The sequence below is a fragment of the Choloepus didactylus genome, chromosome 3 (assembly GCF_015220235.1).
Source record: "Choloepus didactylus isolate mChoDid1 chromosome 3, mChoDid1.pri, whole genome shotgun sequence".
NCBI classification, from domain to species: Eukaryota; Metazoa; Chordata; class Mammalia; order Pilosa; family Megalonychidae; genus Choloepus; species Choloepus didactylus.
The window spans coordinates 89,028,736-89,045,212 of NC_051309.1; the positions used below are offsets into that span (position 1 = coordinate 89,028,736).

A 16,477-nucleotide genomic window follows, 5' to 3' on the forward strand; every position below is an offset into this window, starting at 1 on the left:
GCCCTCTTCAAACTGTCTCTGATCTGCAGCAACTCTCTCAATCCTGTGTGTTCTTCAGTGTCCCTCTTGGTTGTAGCAAGTTCCCTCTTCCTGTCTGAGCTTATATAGTGCTCTAGTAAATTAATCAAGGCCCATGCTGAATGGGTGGGGCCACAACTCCATGGAAATTATCCAATGAAAGATCTCACCCACAGTTAAGTGATCACATCTTCACGGAAACATCCAATCAAAAGTCTCCAACCCAATCAACACCAATACATTTCCTGCCCACACAAGACTGCATAAAAGATAATGGCGTTTTCAGGGACATAATACATCCAACACAATAAGTGAATAATAATGTAGCTGTGACTGTCTAACACAAGTGGTAAATTAAGGATTCTTAAAATAAATGAGACGTGCTGCAAAGGAAAACCAAATTGCTGGAATGGAACAAAAAGTACCAACCTACCTCAGTTAAACCTGGGGATTAGGATAAGGAGAACAGAAGTAAACATGTTCTAAAGATCTCAACTGTGTTGTGGAATATTCTAAGAGTTTTATTTGTTGAGCTGGAATAAAGAAGCAGTGGGGGACTAAAGTGTCAGAATGGGAGGAAATAGCCAAAAACTTGTTCTCATATAATATTAGAAAGAATGTGTTTGATAATGAATGTCAGAAAAGAGAAAGTAATCACTAGTTAAACTGAATAGAAATTGATACATTTTTAATACCAGTTAAATTGAAAAGAAAATGATATAGGACGTGAAGAACAAGTAAGAATTAGAAAAACTCAGGACTCAGGAATGATTTAGAAGTAAAAATATTATTTTTGAAATGAAGACTAAACCAGAAGGAAACCAGAATGAATAAATACAACAAGATAATGCCTTAAGAGAAATAGAAAGTGAAATGGAGGACTTTTTTTTTAATTAAAAAGGAGTGAAAAAGAAAAAGGTTTTGAGGAAAGGTAACTAATATTAAAGATAGGCAAAGGACGTCTAACATGTAGATAACACTAGTTTATGAATAAGGAAGCCAAAAGAATAGAACAAGTATGAAAAATTTTAATTAAAGAAAATAATGAAAAAAATTGAAATTTCATATTGAAATATGAATATTGACTGAGAACAACCAACATCAATGCTTTCTTTGATAAAATTACTGGACCTTAGAAAAGATGAAAAAAATCTCTTGGGCACCTAGGTGAAAAAATGTAAGTGACTTAAAAGGAGAAGAAAATTAGACAATCATCAGATATTTTTCAGCAATGCTTTACGCCAAAAAAAAATGGAGTACATACTTGAGATTATCAAGAAAATATGAGTCAAGGATTATTATATCTAACTAAAGTGATTTTCAAACGTTATAGGCAAAAGCTGTTTGTTACTAACACGTTAGAACATGAAAGAATATGTTTCCATTAGTCCTTCCTTAGAAACCTATTAAAGCACTCTCTTCAGACAATCAAAATAACAAGAGACAACAATATAAGAACTGATGGTGAGCATTAAATAGATATTATTTGTAGAATTAAGACTAAATGAGAATTAAAAGGGAGAAAGTATAGCTTTTAATGGCTCTATGTGTTCACAGTACAGATATGGTAAAATCATGAAACATGACAGGAAATAGGGAGAAGAAATGCAAAAAAATATCTAACTGTTTTCAGTTATCATATTGGGAGTGGTAGTATAAGTATTTTTATTCTCAGGCTGTTGTGTGTGTAATGTGGGATGAATAACGCGAGTAATTATACGATATTCTGATTCTATCATCCACTTGGTACTTGTGAGCTAGGAATCAGGATGTGGAAATAAAGAGATACAGATGTAGTATAGAAGAAGGAAGTTAAGTAAAATCACCATAGTCCTAAATTGGAATTGGAAATATCTCTTTGAACTCATGAGGTATTTTATCCTTAAAATATTTATATATTTCCTAGCTTTGTCATTTGAAAAGGCTCAAAAATGACCAATAAAATACCAATGAGCATCTCCAGTGCTCAGATTGTACTCTTTAAATATCATTCTCCACTAAAAATAACCAGAAGGTTTTGGAGAAATGGTTAATTCTGGGTCTAGGCCAGGAAACACAAAAGTTGACTTTTACAACAGAGTGTCATGCAGCACTAGCAGCACATGGAAAAAGAATAAGGATTAGTGGGCAGAGAAGCAGTAGAATATACACAATCACCCATGCCCTTTCTTTTCCTCCACAGAGAGGTATATGTGGGCTGGGCACAGTGGAAATGGAATAGAAATTGTATAAGGAAAGAACTCCAGGATGCCTTTCTTTGCAAATTTATAGTGAATTTGTGAGGGCACAGAGTCCATCTAGTTGGCCTTGTAACAATGGGAGCTTTCTTGGCCAGGGAAATGGCTTTGTTAGACCAAAGTTTAGGGAGAGGAGTTCAGATATCAATGGAGTTGACGTCTGCTAGAGCATGCTTCTCAAACTTTAATGTGCAAACATCACTTGAAGATTTTGATTCAGTAGATTTGGGCTGGGACTCAAGGTTTTGTATAGCAAAAAAAGAACTAGGATTTTTGCTCTTTCCCTTGAGTTAATTCTGACGTGCCCAGCTAAATTTTGCTAAGCCACAGAAAGGAAGGGGAAAATGAACCTCAAGGATCATCTAGCCTTGTTTTTCCTTGCTGTTATAAAGTAAAACCTAAAAACATATAGTATTTTTTTAGTGGTTGTGCAGGTAGAATGAGCAGGCTGGAAAGAAGAAGCCTTATCATGTCAAAAACAGTAAAATTGCTGCCTATAATAATAAGGAAGGCAGTTAACCTCCCTCCCTACCTCATAGCTCTAGTGGAAATATCTGAAAAGAGCCAGTTTGTATGTGTAGCTGCTTCTTGGTGCTTTCACCAAGGTATTAACAAGTCAAGTTTAAAATCAGGATGAGAAAAGCAAAGAATGCCCAGAAGTTCTGGGGCTTCACCAAGTAGAAAAAGCCAGATGCTTTTGAACCCCTAAAAAAGCAGGGGAAGACCTGCCTCAGAGCATTTCTCATAGCTCCTTCAAACTTCTAGGCAAACACAGACAAACAAAAAAATAACAAACAAACAAACAAATAACAGAAAACAAAGATAAACTTGAAGCAAAAATCAAATTAATAGAGTTTTCTTCTCATCTAAGCCTATTATTTCAGACCATTTCATGGCTGCCATTATTAAGAACAGGTCATAACGATGAATCAACATGGAAGCCAGGAAAAAAGGGTAGGTTTAAAAACTTCTAGAAAGAACTTTGGGTGTGGTCTCTGACAACTGAAATTGTCTGGAAGCAAATAGTCAGAACTTAACTAAATATTCATTGGAATTGTATTTAAAAAACAAAACAGAACACAACTGACAAGTCTGGCCTACAAAAGCCCTCAATTGTCCAAGCTCTAATGCCAAAGAGGGGCATCCTCTCCAGTATCCACTTACTTGTCTCCAGGAAGCAAAGCTTGGGTCTACAGATCCTCCCAGAGAACAGAACTGGGTTCTAATCAAGGAGCTAATTCCACTGCCAAGGCATGGGTATTCATAATTCCTGCCTAACTGAATTCCATCATTAGTATGCACCAGTAGTGTGATTCCCCTTCTTCCCATTTCTGAGTTTTAACTATGGTTATCAATGTCTCTGCTCCATTATTGTATTGTATATGTGAGCGTGAGACAGATAACTGGTATTTTAGTATAGGTCTCTGAACCATGAAGAGCCACATCCCAACCAGATGGAGAGGATTGTATATTACCAGAGAAACTACATGGGGAATTGAACTGTTTCTGAGAGGGGGGTGAGGGTTTTCTACTGTGAGGATACATATGGATATTTAGGTAGTCAGAGGGCCAGATTGTGGTAGAGACTACTGATTGGCCCTCCAAATTCATTCTTTCTTTTTTCCTGGGCACAAGGCTGCCCAACAGGAAACTAAATTTCCAGCCTCATTGTTGCTAGACATAGTCATGTGACTAAGTTCTTGTCGGTGAAATGTGATCCAAATTGATACGTGCAAATTCCACATTACTTGCTTAAAAGGAAATTTTTGTTCTGGTCTTCTCTCCCTCACCCCCCTTTTTCCAAGAGCTGGAGCACGCCCTTTATCACATATCAATATGGCAAAAAAATTCAGAAGTTTGATATTCTCTGTAGACAAGGCTGTAAAAATAGCAGTCCTTATTGCTGGTAAGAGGGTTAAATTTACCAATTGGCAATGTCTATGAAAATTCTAACCACATGTGTCCTTTCAGTTGTCTTCTGAGAATTTATTATACCTGTACGCATATAAAATTATGCATAGGTCTAGCTATACAGTAGATGCCATCAACTATGGCATCACTTCACTAGTAATTCTTTCCAGCTCTAGAGAGAATGAGGACATTCTCAGTACGTACATGGTAAGATCTCCAAGAAAAGTTTGTTTGTTTGTTTGTTTGTTTTAAAGCAAGGACAGAACAATAATATGGTGTGCTACCTTTTTTTTTGTATCTTTAAAAAATATTTTTTATTAGAGTGTGCTACCTTTTGTGAAAGCAAGAAGGGTGAAATTAAAACACATTTATTTGCTGGTATTTGCAAAAAGAAATACCATAAGGATATATGAGTAATTAATTTAACTACATATGAAGGTAGGATGTGTTGGGAAAAATAATTAAAAATGAAATCTCCCAACCCAGAAAACTTCTCCACAAAGTTAGAAGAGAAAAACAATTTTATTATTGAATCAACATAAAACCAGAATGTGAGGCATCACAAGTAATCCGCAAAGATATTGCAAAGAAAGAAATCCTACCCTTTTATATAGCCAAGCAGATACAACCTAATACACGTTCTCAAGATAAACAATTAGTCCTCGAGTAAGGGCACTTGACAGCAACATTTGTTAAACATAGTTCATCTTAAATTCACCTGGGGATTGGGGGTGGTCTTTGTGTTTGCTAATTTCCTCTCTAGAAGGGAATAATAAAATGTCTCCTTTCTCTCTGATAGGTAAATGGCTAGAATTTGGAGCCACCCGCCCAAATAAACTCCCATGGAAATAGACACTAGGTAATAACTTCCCTGGTGTTAACATCTCAGAATGAAGGCACCCAGGTCCTTGAGAAAAACATTCCTGGTTTGTAAAGCAGGTAAAAGGTTTATTTAGCTCTTAAGAAGATTTACATACATCTCAAAGGGGCAGAGAAAGGATTTACACTAAGTTTTCTAAAAATGCTGTAAGAAAAGGGAATGTGCAGGGGAAGTCTTTTTCCCTTTTTGCACTAGGGAAATGTTTTTTTCTTTTTCGATTTGAATTACTCTTACAAGTGGCCATATAATTTTTCATCCAAATAGAATAGTTTCTAGAGTGAAAGGGGGTGTTATTAATAATTAGTTCAGGACAACGTGTTATTAATAATTATCCCAGGACACCCTGGGATATAAGATCAACTTATATAAAGGTTACAGAATGGGAGGGGAAATGCGGACAATTTTCATTGTATTTTACAGAAGTATCAGCCTGTAAAAAAAAACCTCATTCTTTACCACAGGTAGTTTCAAAAGCGCTGCCTTAAATGAGGAGCTGTAAACCATCTACATGAGACACGGAACTTAGTAAAAACGCGGTAGTTTAGAGTACCCGGCACTTGCTGGAGTTGCACCAGCAACACACTGGTGGAGTTTATTAGCCAATCTGAAGTCGGAGCCGGCGAGCCTGACCCTGTGAGAGGCCTGCGCGGGCCTCTGACGTAAAGGGGAGAGTCGCGTCACTCAGCCTTGGGGGCGGAGCTAGGTCAGGCTCCTACACCCATTCTTCTTCGGCGCTCTGGCCAACACAGATGCTACTCTGTGGCATCTTATGTGCCCTCTGACTGCACTCTGGAGGACCACACTCGTTTTCTTTTTGGCGGCGAGAGGTTCTCCCAGCCGCGGCTGAACTAGAAGAAAGATGGCGGCAGCCGTGCGGCAGGATTTGGCTCAGCTCATGAATTCGAGCGGCTCTCATAAAGATCTGGCGGGCAAGTGAGTGTTTCCTAGTTGCACGGGAGTAAAGAGGTGGGGAGGGAAGCGACAAGACAAATTCTTCTTGGACTGTCGGCGCCTCTCGGGTAGGAGACTAGGAGCTAGCCCGACGACCAAGGGGGGCGGGCCTGAGGTCGGTTGGAGAAGCAAATGTTGGGAGCAGTAGAAAGCTTGAGGGGACCTTGTGCAGGGCCCCTTGGTGCCGTAGATCTGGGATTACAGTCAGTTCAAGGACTGTTCAGTCCTTGATAGCATCTTTACTGTCGTCTTGGGATTATAGAAGCGCGGTCTGCGAGGCTACTGCCTTCCGGGCCTCGGCGTCCCCTAAGTGCCTTTTCCCAAGCTGCCCGGCGTCACGTCGAATTCTGGCTCTTCTGAGACTTTTTTTTTTTTTAACTGAGGGACATTTATGTTCCGGGGCTCCAATGCAGAGTTTTCCGGGGAGATCGCTTCTTGGGGCTGATAGGCAAAGGAGGTATGGCCGCTATCATGTCGTCCAGAACCACTTGACCATTTTCTGTGGGTCCTTGTGTTTTTGGTACTCTGTCTCCGCCACTGCCTTGAAGAATGGGGTATATATTTCTGGCATATAGGCGGAATGCCCTCATAACGTGGATCGGTATGTCTAGATTGGTAACTGCCAGAATTTGGATTGTTCAGGAATTTTATTGGACTTTATATAAAGGCTTAGGTGCACTCCAAGTTAAAATTTGTGACATGTGCTTGTCCCTCACTGGCCTGCAAGCAGTTGTTTATCAATGTTAAACATATATACATAAATGTATACATACATAAATGTATCTATGCATAAAACATACATATGTAAAAATGTATATGAATCATTTAACATCCCATTTTCCCTTTGTAGATTTCTCAGCACTCCTGTTCTGTAATAAATGTGCATTCTCTTAAAAATATGTCCCTGAAGTTGACCCTAATACTTATATCCTGATAGTGTAGACCACTCTGATCTATGTTAATGGGATACTCCTTCCTTAACCTGGACATTGAATTTTTAACTTTTTTTTTTTAAACTAAGTTGTGCTGCCTTTTCTCTGGTGGCAAATATAATCTGCTTTTATCATTGGGAAATTTAGCTGTGTATCTTGGGCTTAACTACTTTGTGCAGCAATATCCTCATCAGGAAAATGGAAATAATTATAGGACTTATTCATAGGATTGTTTGAGGATAAAATGGATGTGTGTGTATACACTCATATCACATTTATATCACTTAGGACAATACCTAATGCATAGCAAGTGCCATAAGATTGTTGTTGCTACTATTGTTATTATTATTAAGCAGTAAGTAAATGCACACTGACTTGACGGGTGGAAATAAGTTAACTGTGTTTCCATGACTCGATCCTTCATTGCATGTTAATCCTGCACACAACCATTTTAGTGGTTCCCCTCGCTAGAGTAAAGATAGATAACATTTGAGTAGTGCCAAGTACATCATTTATGTTTTTTAATCCTTAACAGGTAGGTGATAATATTTCCATTGCTTATGAGAAAACTAAAGTATAGAGGTGAAATACCTTGCCCTGAGGTCGCACTACTAGTAACAGAGCCTGAATATGGCTTATTCAGAGCCCTTAAACTCTAAACAAATCTACCTTTTCGGCATTATATTATTTTCTCTAAACTGGACTACATTTCAGTTGGTGATCTTTAGCTTTTTATTTTGCAATAATTTCAAACTTACAGTAAAGTTGAAAAAATAATATGGAAATAATATATAGAACTCCAACATACTCCCCACTTACATACCCAAATTTACCAACTATTAGCATTTTGCCACATTTGTTACATCATTCTATTTGTCTGCCTGCACTTACCTGCTGTTTTTTAAGCTTTTTTTTATTGAGATATATTCACATATCATGCAGTCATCTGTGGTGTACAATCAACTGTTCAGTGTCATCATATCGTTGTGCATTCATTACCCCAATCTATTTTTTGAACACCTTCCTTGTATCAGAAAAAGTAAAAATAAGAATAAAACACAAAAGTAAAATAAGAACATCCAAATCATCCCTCCCCCCCACCCTATTTTCCATTTAGTTTTTGTTCCCATTTTTCTACTCATCCATCCATACACTGGACAAAGGGAGTGTGAGCCACAAGGCTTTCACAATCACACTGTCACCCTTTGTAAGCTACATTGCTATGCAGTCATCTTCAAGAGTCAAGGCTACTGGGTTGCAGTTTGATAGTTTTAGGTATTTACTTGTAGCTATTCCAATGCATTAAAACCTAAAAAGGGTTATCTATATAGTGCATAAGAGTGCCCACCAGAGTGACCTCTTGACTCCATTTGGATTCTCTCAGCCACTGAAACTATTCTGTTTCATTTTGCATGCCCCTTTTGGTCAAGAAAATGTTCTCAATCCCATGATGTTGGGTCCAGATTCATCTTCTGGAGTCATATCCTGCGTTGCCAGGGAGATTTACACCCCTGGAAGTCAGATCCTATGTAGTGGAGACGGCAGTGAGTTCACCTGCCAAGTTGGCTTATCTAGAGAGAGAGGGCCACATCTGAGCAACAAAGAGGTACTCGGGGAGACTCTTAGGCACAATTATAAGCAGGTTTAGCCTCTCCTTTGTAGTAACAAGCTTCATAAGGCAAGTCCTGAGATAGAGGGCTTGGCACACCAGGCTCCCATTCCTCAATGTTTGTGAGGACATCAGCAACAATCCAGGTGAGGAAGCCCAATACCTCTGCATTTTCCCCCAGTTTCTCAGGGGGGCCCTGCATATATATTTTTATTCTCTGCCCAAATTACTTTGGGATGTGTCATTATTTCACACTAACCTATACAAGCCTACCAGTTCTCACTTCCTATTCAAAGGTCCATGTAATTACGGTATTTGAACAAACTGTATGAGTTAAATTGTTTAGGAAATATATATCCTGCACCAACTAAGCATCTCTTCCATTGGTCTCACATGGAATTTGAAGTTTGAAAACACAGTCATCCTTTACCCTTTGGACTGATTTGCCTTAGTCCTAACCACATCTGCTTCATTCATATCTCTAATTGAAGTCTGGACTCTTTTTTCAGCTTTTTTAACAGTTGCTATATGCACTAATACTGACATTTATATCTGCCGAGTTCTAGCTCTGAGTTTCAGGTGTCACACAGATACCCAAATTTCCAGGGATCGATCAGGTTATACACAAAGGGATCAGCATCTCGGAATCTGGAGATAGCCATTACAGTTCAGGAATAGACGTGACTGCTGTTAAGAGCTTACAATCTAGGGACCGTTACAGTAAGTGTTCCCCTTATAAGCTGTGCTCTACGAGTCAATTCTGAGTTTACACATTGTAGTGAGGCATTATAGTGTTTGCCTTTGTTTCTGGCTTAGTTCACTCAAAATGTTGTCTGCAGGATCCATTCACTGCATTGGGTGTCTCACAGCTTCACTTCCTTCTGGCAGTTGCTCAATATTCCATTGTATGCACACACAACAGTTCACCATTCTGTTCCTCAGTTGATGTACCCTTAGGCCACCTTCATCCATTGCAAATCATGCATACTGTCGCCATAAACACCAGTGTGCAAATGTCCATTCAGGTTCCTGCTCTCAGATCCTCTAAGTATATGCCCCCTAATGATGTTGCAGGATCTTACTTCACCCGTATACTTAAGCTTCTTGTGGAATCACCCCCCTGTCCTCCAGAAAGGCTACACCATTCTGCCTCCTAACCAACAATAAATATGTACATCCCTCTCCATGTTTTCTCCAGCCCTTTTATCCCTGTTTATATTTTTCCTTACAATTTTATAGGGCTATATTCACATACCACAGTGTACAATCAGTTGTTCTCGGTATCATCATACAGTTTGCACTTACCTGCTTTTAAGATTTTCTCTTTAATTTTCTCAGCTTCATTGTGATGTCTGTGTGGATTCTGTTTTTTTTTTTTTTTTTTTTATTTAAAAAGTTTTCTTCACACATCATACAGTCAACCTTAAGTGGTACAATCCATGGCTCTTTGTATAATCACATAGTTATGCATTCACCACTACAATCAATATGAGAACATTCTCATTTGTTTTGAAAAAAATGCATAACCCTTATTGACATTTAGCTTTGGTATAGTGCCTTTGTTAGAATTAATGAAAGAATATTACAATGTTACTGCAAACTATTAACCTTAGTTTGCATTAATTACATTTTTTCCCCACATACCCCATATTAACACCTTGTAATCATGATGTACATTTGTTCTAGTTCATGTAAAAATTTCTTTATATTTGTACAATTAACTACTGTCATCGTCCACTCTAGTTTTTGCTAAGTTATACAGTCCCAGTTTTTATTATCCAGCTTTTCTTCTGGTGACATACATGACCTTAGCCTTCCTCTTTCAACCATACTCGCACTCAGCTTTCTTACTTACAGTATTATGCTGCCATCATACAGTATTGCGCTATCCATTTCTAAACTTTTACAGTCAACCTCTTTAAACATTCTGTACTCCTTAAGCATCAGTTGTTCAATCTCTACTCTATTTTTATCTCCTGATAACCTATGCTCTTGAATTTAACTCCCAGAGTCTGCTCATTATAGTTAGTTCATATTAGTGAGACCATACAATATTTGATCTTTTGTTTCTGACTTTTTTCACTCAACATAATGTCCTTAGGGTTCATCCATGTTGTAGCATCCATTGTGACTTCATTCCTTGTTATAGCTACATAATATTCTGTCATATGTATATATGTATGGATTAGTTTTTACTTATCTGTGTTGGTTAGCTTTTTTTTTTTCCGATGCATGTCCTCCTTTTATTACTCATCTACCCATACACTGGATAAAGGGAGTGTCAGTCTCAGAGCTTTTAAGATTACATGGTCACATGATAAAAGCTATATAGTTACACAATCAGTATCAAAGATCAAGTCTACTGGATTACAGCTCAACTGTTTCAGGTATTTCCTTCTGGCTATTCTGATTCGGTTAGCTTTTGATGTAAGCAAACCACCTTAAAATTTAGGGGTGTAAAACCATATCATTTCTTTAACTCACAATTCTGTTGGTTGGCAGTTTGGGTTAGGCCCAGATGAATGATTCTTCTGTACTCCACATGTTCTTTACTCGATGTGGGTTCCCACATGTATCAGGTGGGGTCAGCTCCATCAGGTAGACAGCTCTGCTTTGTGGATTGACTGGCTTTTGCTGGGGCAGTGGAGATGACTGGGCTACGTATCTCATCATCCGGTAGGTTAGCCTCAGCTTGTTCATGTATCAGTAGCAGGGTCCAAGAGACAGAGAAGAAAAGCTTCTTGAGGTCCAGGCTCAAAACTGGCACCTCACATCTATCATATTGGCCAGAATAAGCACAGATTCAAGGGGTGGGAAAATAAACTTTACCTCTTGATATGAAAAGCTAGGAATCACCTTTTAAAGGGGTGTGGATACAAGGAGTGAAAAAATTGTGGCCATTTTTTATAAATACCCTACAATGTTATATCCCTTTCATTGCTTTATTCAGGTTAGGTTCTTTGACCTGTCTTCTAGTTCATCAGTTCTTTTTCAACTGTGTCTTATCTGCTGTTAAGAATACCATTGAGTTTTTAAATTTGGTTATAGGAATTTTTAGTTCTATAATTTCTAGTGGTTCTTTTTTCAAATGATGAAAAAATGGGTTCCAGTTTGTTGCTGAAACTTTAAAACTTGTCTTATTTCCATGAACATGGTAAGCATAATTTTATTACAGTCTATGATAACTCCAATATTTGGAATTTCTCTGCATTTCTGTTTATTGCTTTTGTTGACTTATATTGAATATGTCTTTGTAATCTTTGAAAATGTATTTTTAGAAACAGTTGGAAACCTAATATATTACCTTTCAGAGAGAATTTTCATTTTTTTCTGCCAGGTACCTGAGAGTGCTAGCAGTCTAGGAGCAGGCTTTAGAATTTTTTGTTTTACCTGGATGATCTTTGGCATAGAATTTGTAACATTACTTCCAGAGTGCTATTGTTTCCTCCTTTCACAGGCAAGGAACTTGGATCCTCATTCTTCCAGTGCTGTTAGTCTCCCAGAATTGCAGCTTGCTCTCCAGCAGCTTGTTTTTCCAGCAGATTGGCAGAGTACCCGAGAGCAGAGTCCATTCCCTCTTTTTCACCGGAGGTGCCACTCTGCCTTCAGCTGTCTGTCCACACTCAGGCGAAAGCTCTGGTTCACCATTTTTTTTTTTTTTTTTTAATTTTTTTTTGGTTCATCTTTTTGTGCTCTTATTCTCTCCCTGTTTTCTCTTTCTTGTTAGGTTTTTATGCTATTAACTTTTTTTGCATTTGTTTCAGCTTTTTATGTTGTTTTTTGAGGGAGAATTGGTCCATTCATCAAGTTTACCATTACTGTAAGTGGAAGATCTATTAATACTTACCTGTGCCACTCACTTTGATCCTAAATAGTGACTGTGGCACATTTTCTTGTGTATATGTTTTACTTACCTCCAAATTCCTTTCAAGTGCCAAGAGATCAGCAATCGACATGCTGAACTTTGGTCCTTATACACAGTAGATGCTCAATAAACATTTGATGATGCAAGTATGGGACAGATGCAAAGTACCTTATTGTTAATGAAGTTTATTTTCCACTAATGTAAGCAAAGATATATTTGGTACCTTCCATAGTCTTCACATAAATTAAATAATTTTTCCATCCTTTCCATTCAGTACATACTGAATGCTCAGTAAAAAGCTATTATTATCCATGAAGCCTTTTCAAACTAATTGAACCCATTTTTGTTTTTCTTTACTCTGAATTAATATATTACCTCTTTACATGTGATGTCTCTTGTATTGTTCAGTTTTATTGCAGTTTTTGGTTTTGTTTTATTGTAATTTAATACTTGATATGTTAATTTTAAAAATTTTATTTTTCCAGCTATAAAATCTTCAAAACCTAAGAACATTTAAAAAATTTTCAGTATTGTACACAGAAAGTCGTATAGTATCTTTTTTTTTTTAATCATCATTTTATTGAGATATATTCACATACCACGCAGTCATACAAAACAAATTGTACTTTCGATTGTTTACAGTACCATTACATAGTTGTACATTCATCACCTAAATCAATCCCTGACATCTTCATTAGCACACACACAAAAATAACAAGAATAATAATTAGAGTGAAAAAGAGCAATTGAAGTAAAAAAGAACACTAGGTACCTTTGTCTGTTTGTTTCCCGTATAGTATCTTTTAAAGTCTAGGTGCTCAGTTAACATTTTTAGATGGTTTTATTTGGCAGTATTAAATTGCTACTTAAATTCCTGATTTAAATTTATTAGTCATTCCATATTATTATTGTGAAAAAGTAAGTTCCTATTCTTAGACATAGAATTTATGTATTACGGAAAGATCAAGGCAGCATCTAGCTCCAATGCTGCACCTCACTTTCATCATTTATAAAACTGGAGTTTGAGTAGGCAACTTCTAATGCCCTTGCAAGTTATGTAATTTGGTTGGTATAAAATTTTTATTTCTTTTTAGATTTTTTGTGTGTGTTCCCAGAACAGATTAGTTGTTGGTAGATTTAGAAACTTTGTACCAAAACTTATGTTAATTAACAAACTTATATACATGAGACACTGTTGTCTTTGAATATATTATTATTGATATAAAATAATTTATTGGGACAAAAGAGTAAGAGGGCTTAGGCATGAGCCTTGATTTAATTGAATATGAAAAATAAGGCAGTAAGGAAAAGAAGTAATAAACCAGTGACTTCATTAACTTATTGAAAAGCCCCTAGGGCAATAAAGTAAATGTGTAATATATATGTATGGAAAATGTAAAGAGAGAGAGAGAGAAAAAGAAAATATACGTAAATGTGTACAGTGTATATGTATATAGGGAGAGAGAGAAAATAAGATATTCCATGTAAATAAATTTCCTTAAGGACCCCCAAAATAGCAGTTTTAAAATAAGAATTTTGTTTAAAAACTTTAAAAATATTTCCATGATTTTTTAGAATTATTAGTCTCTTCTGTTGGATTGTTTTCTTTTCTGCCAGTATACTTTGCTTTCTTAAAGTCAGTTTGACTCACTGTGGTTTTGAGAAATCAAATAATAGAATGTTATAAGAATTTTGTATATAAGTAAATAATGTTTAGAGGGCTGAATGGTAGCTTGAAGATGTGCCCTACAAAATACAAGCCACAAATTTGAATGAGTTTGTATCCTATTTGTATATTTCTATTTCTTTATTGTGGATGACTTTCTGAATAATTGGGATGCTATTAGATATGTAAAATGCATTTAAATGATGCTTTTAACAAGTATTATGAATAAGATAAACAAAAGGGATAAAGTGTAACAAATACTCATGTACCCATCACTCAAGTTAAGAAATAAAATAGTTTCAATACTATTGAATATTTGAGTGCCTGTGATGTACCAAGTACTATTCTAAGCATCGTGCATATAGTAATGGACAAAACAGACAAAAATCTCTGTCCTCATGGAGTTTATATTCTAGAAGGGACTTTTCATTGCCCAACAATTGTCCTAGTTCCTGTTTTAAATTACTGATTTGAATCTTATGGGGTCATGGATATTAGGTATTATAGTTTTTGTTAGAATTGACCACAAATAAAGAATAATTAGGCTCTGACTCACAGCGTGAAGAGTGTTCTATCAGTGCATTTGGCTTGGTACTGTTTATTTTGTATACCCTAAGATATTCAATCACTAATGTTTGGCTTCATTCTCTAGTCAATATTGTCCCATTATTGATGACCCTAGATACATTAGGTCTATGAGAAGAAAAGGTCCTGGGTTGTTTCAAATAATGTTCTTGTATTACACATGCATGTGTAATACGAACTTGAAGGAAATATACCTTATTGTTTAAAGCATTTGAAAGGAAACTGATTTTTTAATTTAAATTTAAAACTAAAACTGTCAAGAAAATGTAGCACCTCAGTTTCAGTAACTTAAGAGTTATAGACTAACTGTTCTTGTGATTGACTCAAAAACCTTAAAAAAATTGTGGTATACTATATACCATAAACTAGAAGGAAAAGTGGTACCTTAGATACAGTAACTTAGAGTTACAGATTTAATGTTTTTTTTTTATGATGGGTTGGAAACTTAAACTGTGGTGTGCTATACAGAAAAACCACAAAGTAGAGAACTGTGAAACAAATAAGGGTAAATAAAAATGAGTAAATAAACATCAAAGGAGGCATTAGAAAATGTAGTAGCCCTCTAAATATTATTTTTGTTTGGTATTGTTTTAGGTATCGTCAGATCCTGGAAAAAGCTATTCAGTTATCTGGGGCAGAACAACTTGAAGCTTTGAAAGCCTTCGTGGAAGCAAGTAAATGGAATGGAAATCCTATGTTTGCTTTGTATCACTGAGCTGGAACTTTAAAGCTTGCTCAAGCCTTGTTCTTATATCAAATTATCAATGTTTAACATGCACTCAGATTTATTTATTAATTTTAGAATAAAACAAATTTTATTTGTTTTAAACTATTTACAACTTGATTGTTTTTGAATGAATTGTCTTCAAAGTGACATTCCCAGTAAAGATTTTGTATAGTTATTAATACAAGTAGCTGACGAAAGACAATATAGCATAATGGTAAAGAGAATAGTTTCTCTGAATTCACATCCTGGTCTGCTCTTTTATTAGTTGTATGATATTGGGTAAGTTATTTAACCTCTTTGTGCCTCTTTTTCCTCATCTATAAAATGGTAGTAATGGTACCTATCTACCTGTGGAATTGTTGGGAGATTAAATGAATTAATATATATAATAAAATGCTTAGAATAGTACCCAGCATGTAACAAGTGCATTATGAGTGTTAGCTGCTATTGATGTTAAGAACATTCTTACTGAATTGGGAACTTAGATATTTGCATTCTTCAAGACATTTTCTCCTTCTCACTCCAACTTCAAACATATCTGGTTGTCTTGAAAATTACTGAAATTCAGGCTAGAATTTATACTGCTTTAACAATATTCATGGTATTTGATGGTGCTGTACAGTTTATAGAGTGCTTTCACACACATTATCCATCACATTTGCTCTTTTTAGCAGTGCTGTGCCTAGACAGTACAGGTATAGGTATTCTTGTAAAATGTATTATGAAATAAGTCTCAGAGTATTAAGTGACTTTGAGGACATTCAGCTAGTCACTGTCAGAGCCCAGACTAGAAACTAGATTTCTGATTTACAGTCCTTATGTACTTGCATGTCCCTGAGAACTGCTAGTTTAAGTGGTAATTTCTTTCCAACATTTGCAGGTGTCTAATGGTACCTGTAATGAAATAGTTTTCTAAATCACATCCAGTATTATCCATAATGAATTCCAATTAATATATTATTAAACTGTTAGTTACAAGAACTGTGTTATTTCCTAAAAAATTGAGGCCTGCTGTGTTGGAGGAACTGGCAACGGTTTCAGAAAAACTTTTAGGAATGGTTGTATTGAGAACATTACAACCTAATAGTAAAAGAAT

General features: G+C 36.3%; 1 protein-coding gene across 3 annotated transcripts in view; it reads left to right on the forward strand.

The window, feature by feature from the left end:
• Window positions 1-5,741: 5,741 nt before the first annotated feature.
• Window positions 5,742-16,477, forward strand: part of COPS4 (COP9 signalosome subunit 4) — a 71,465-nt gene continuing 60,729 nt past the window's right edge. Inside the window, exons 1-2 of one of the 3 annotated variants that reach the window (XM_037830128.1) lie at window positions 5,742-5,979; window positions 15,249-15,328. In XM_037830128.1, the coding sequence (XP_037686056.1) occupies window positions 5,906-5,979; window positions 15,249-15,328 (154 nt within the window). In that variant the 5' untranslated portion in view covers window positions 5,742-5,905. The remainder of the gene's footprint in view (window positions 5,980-15,248; window positions 15,329-16,477) is intronic. The other 2 variants (XM_037830127.1, XM_037830126.1) reach the window with 2 other exon arrangements.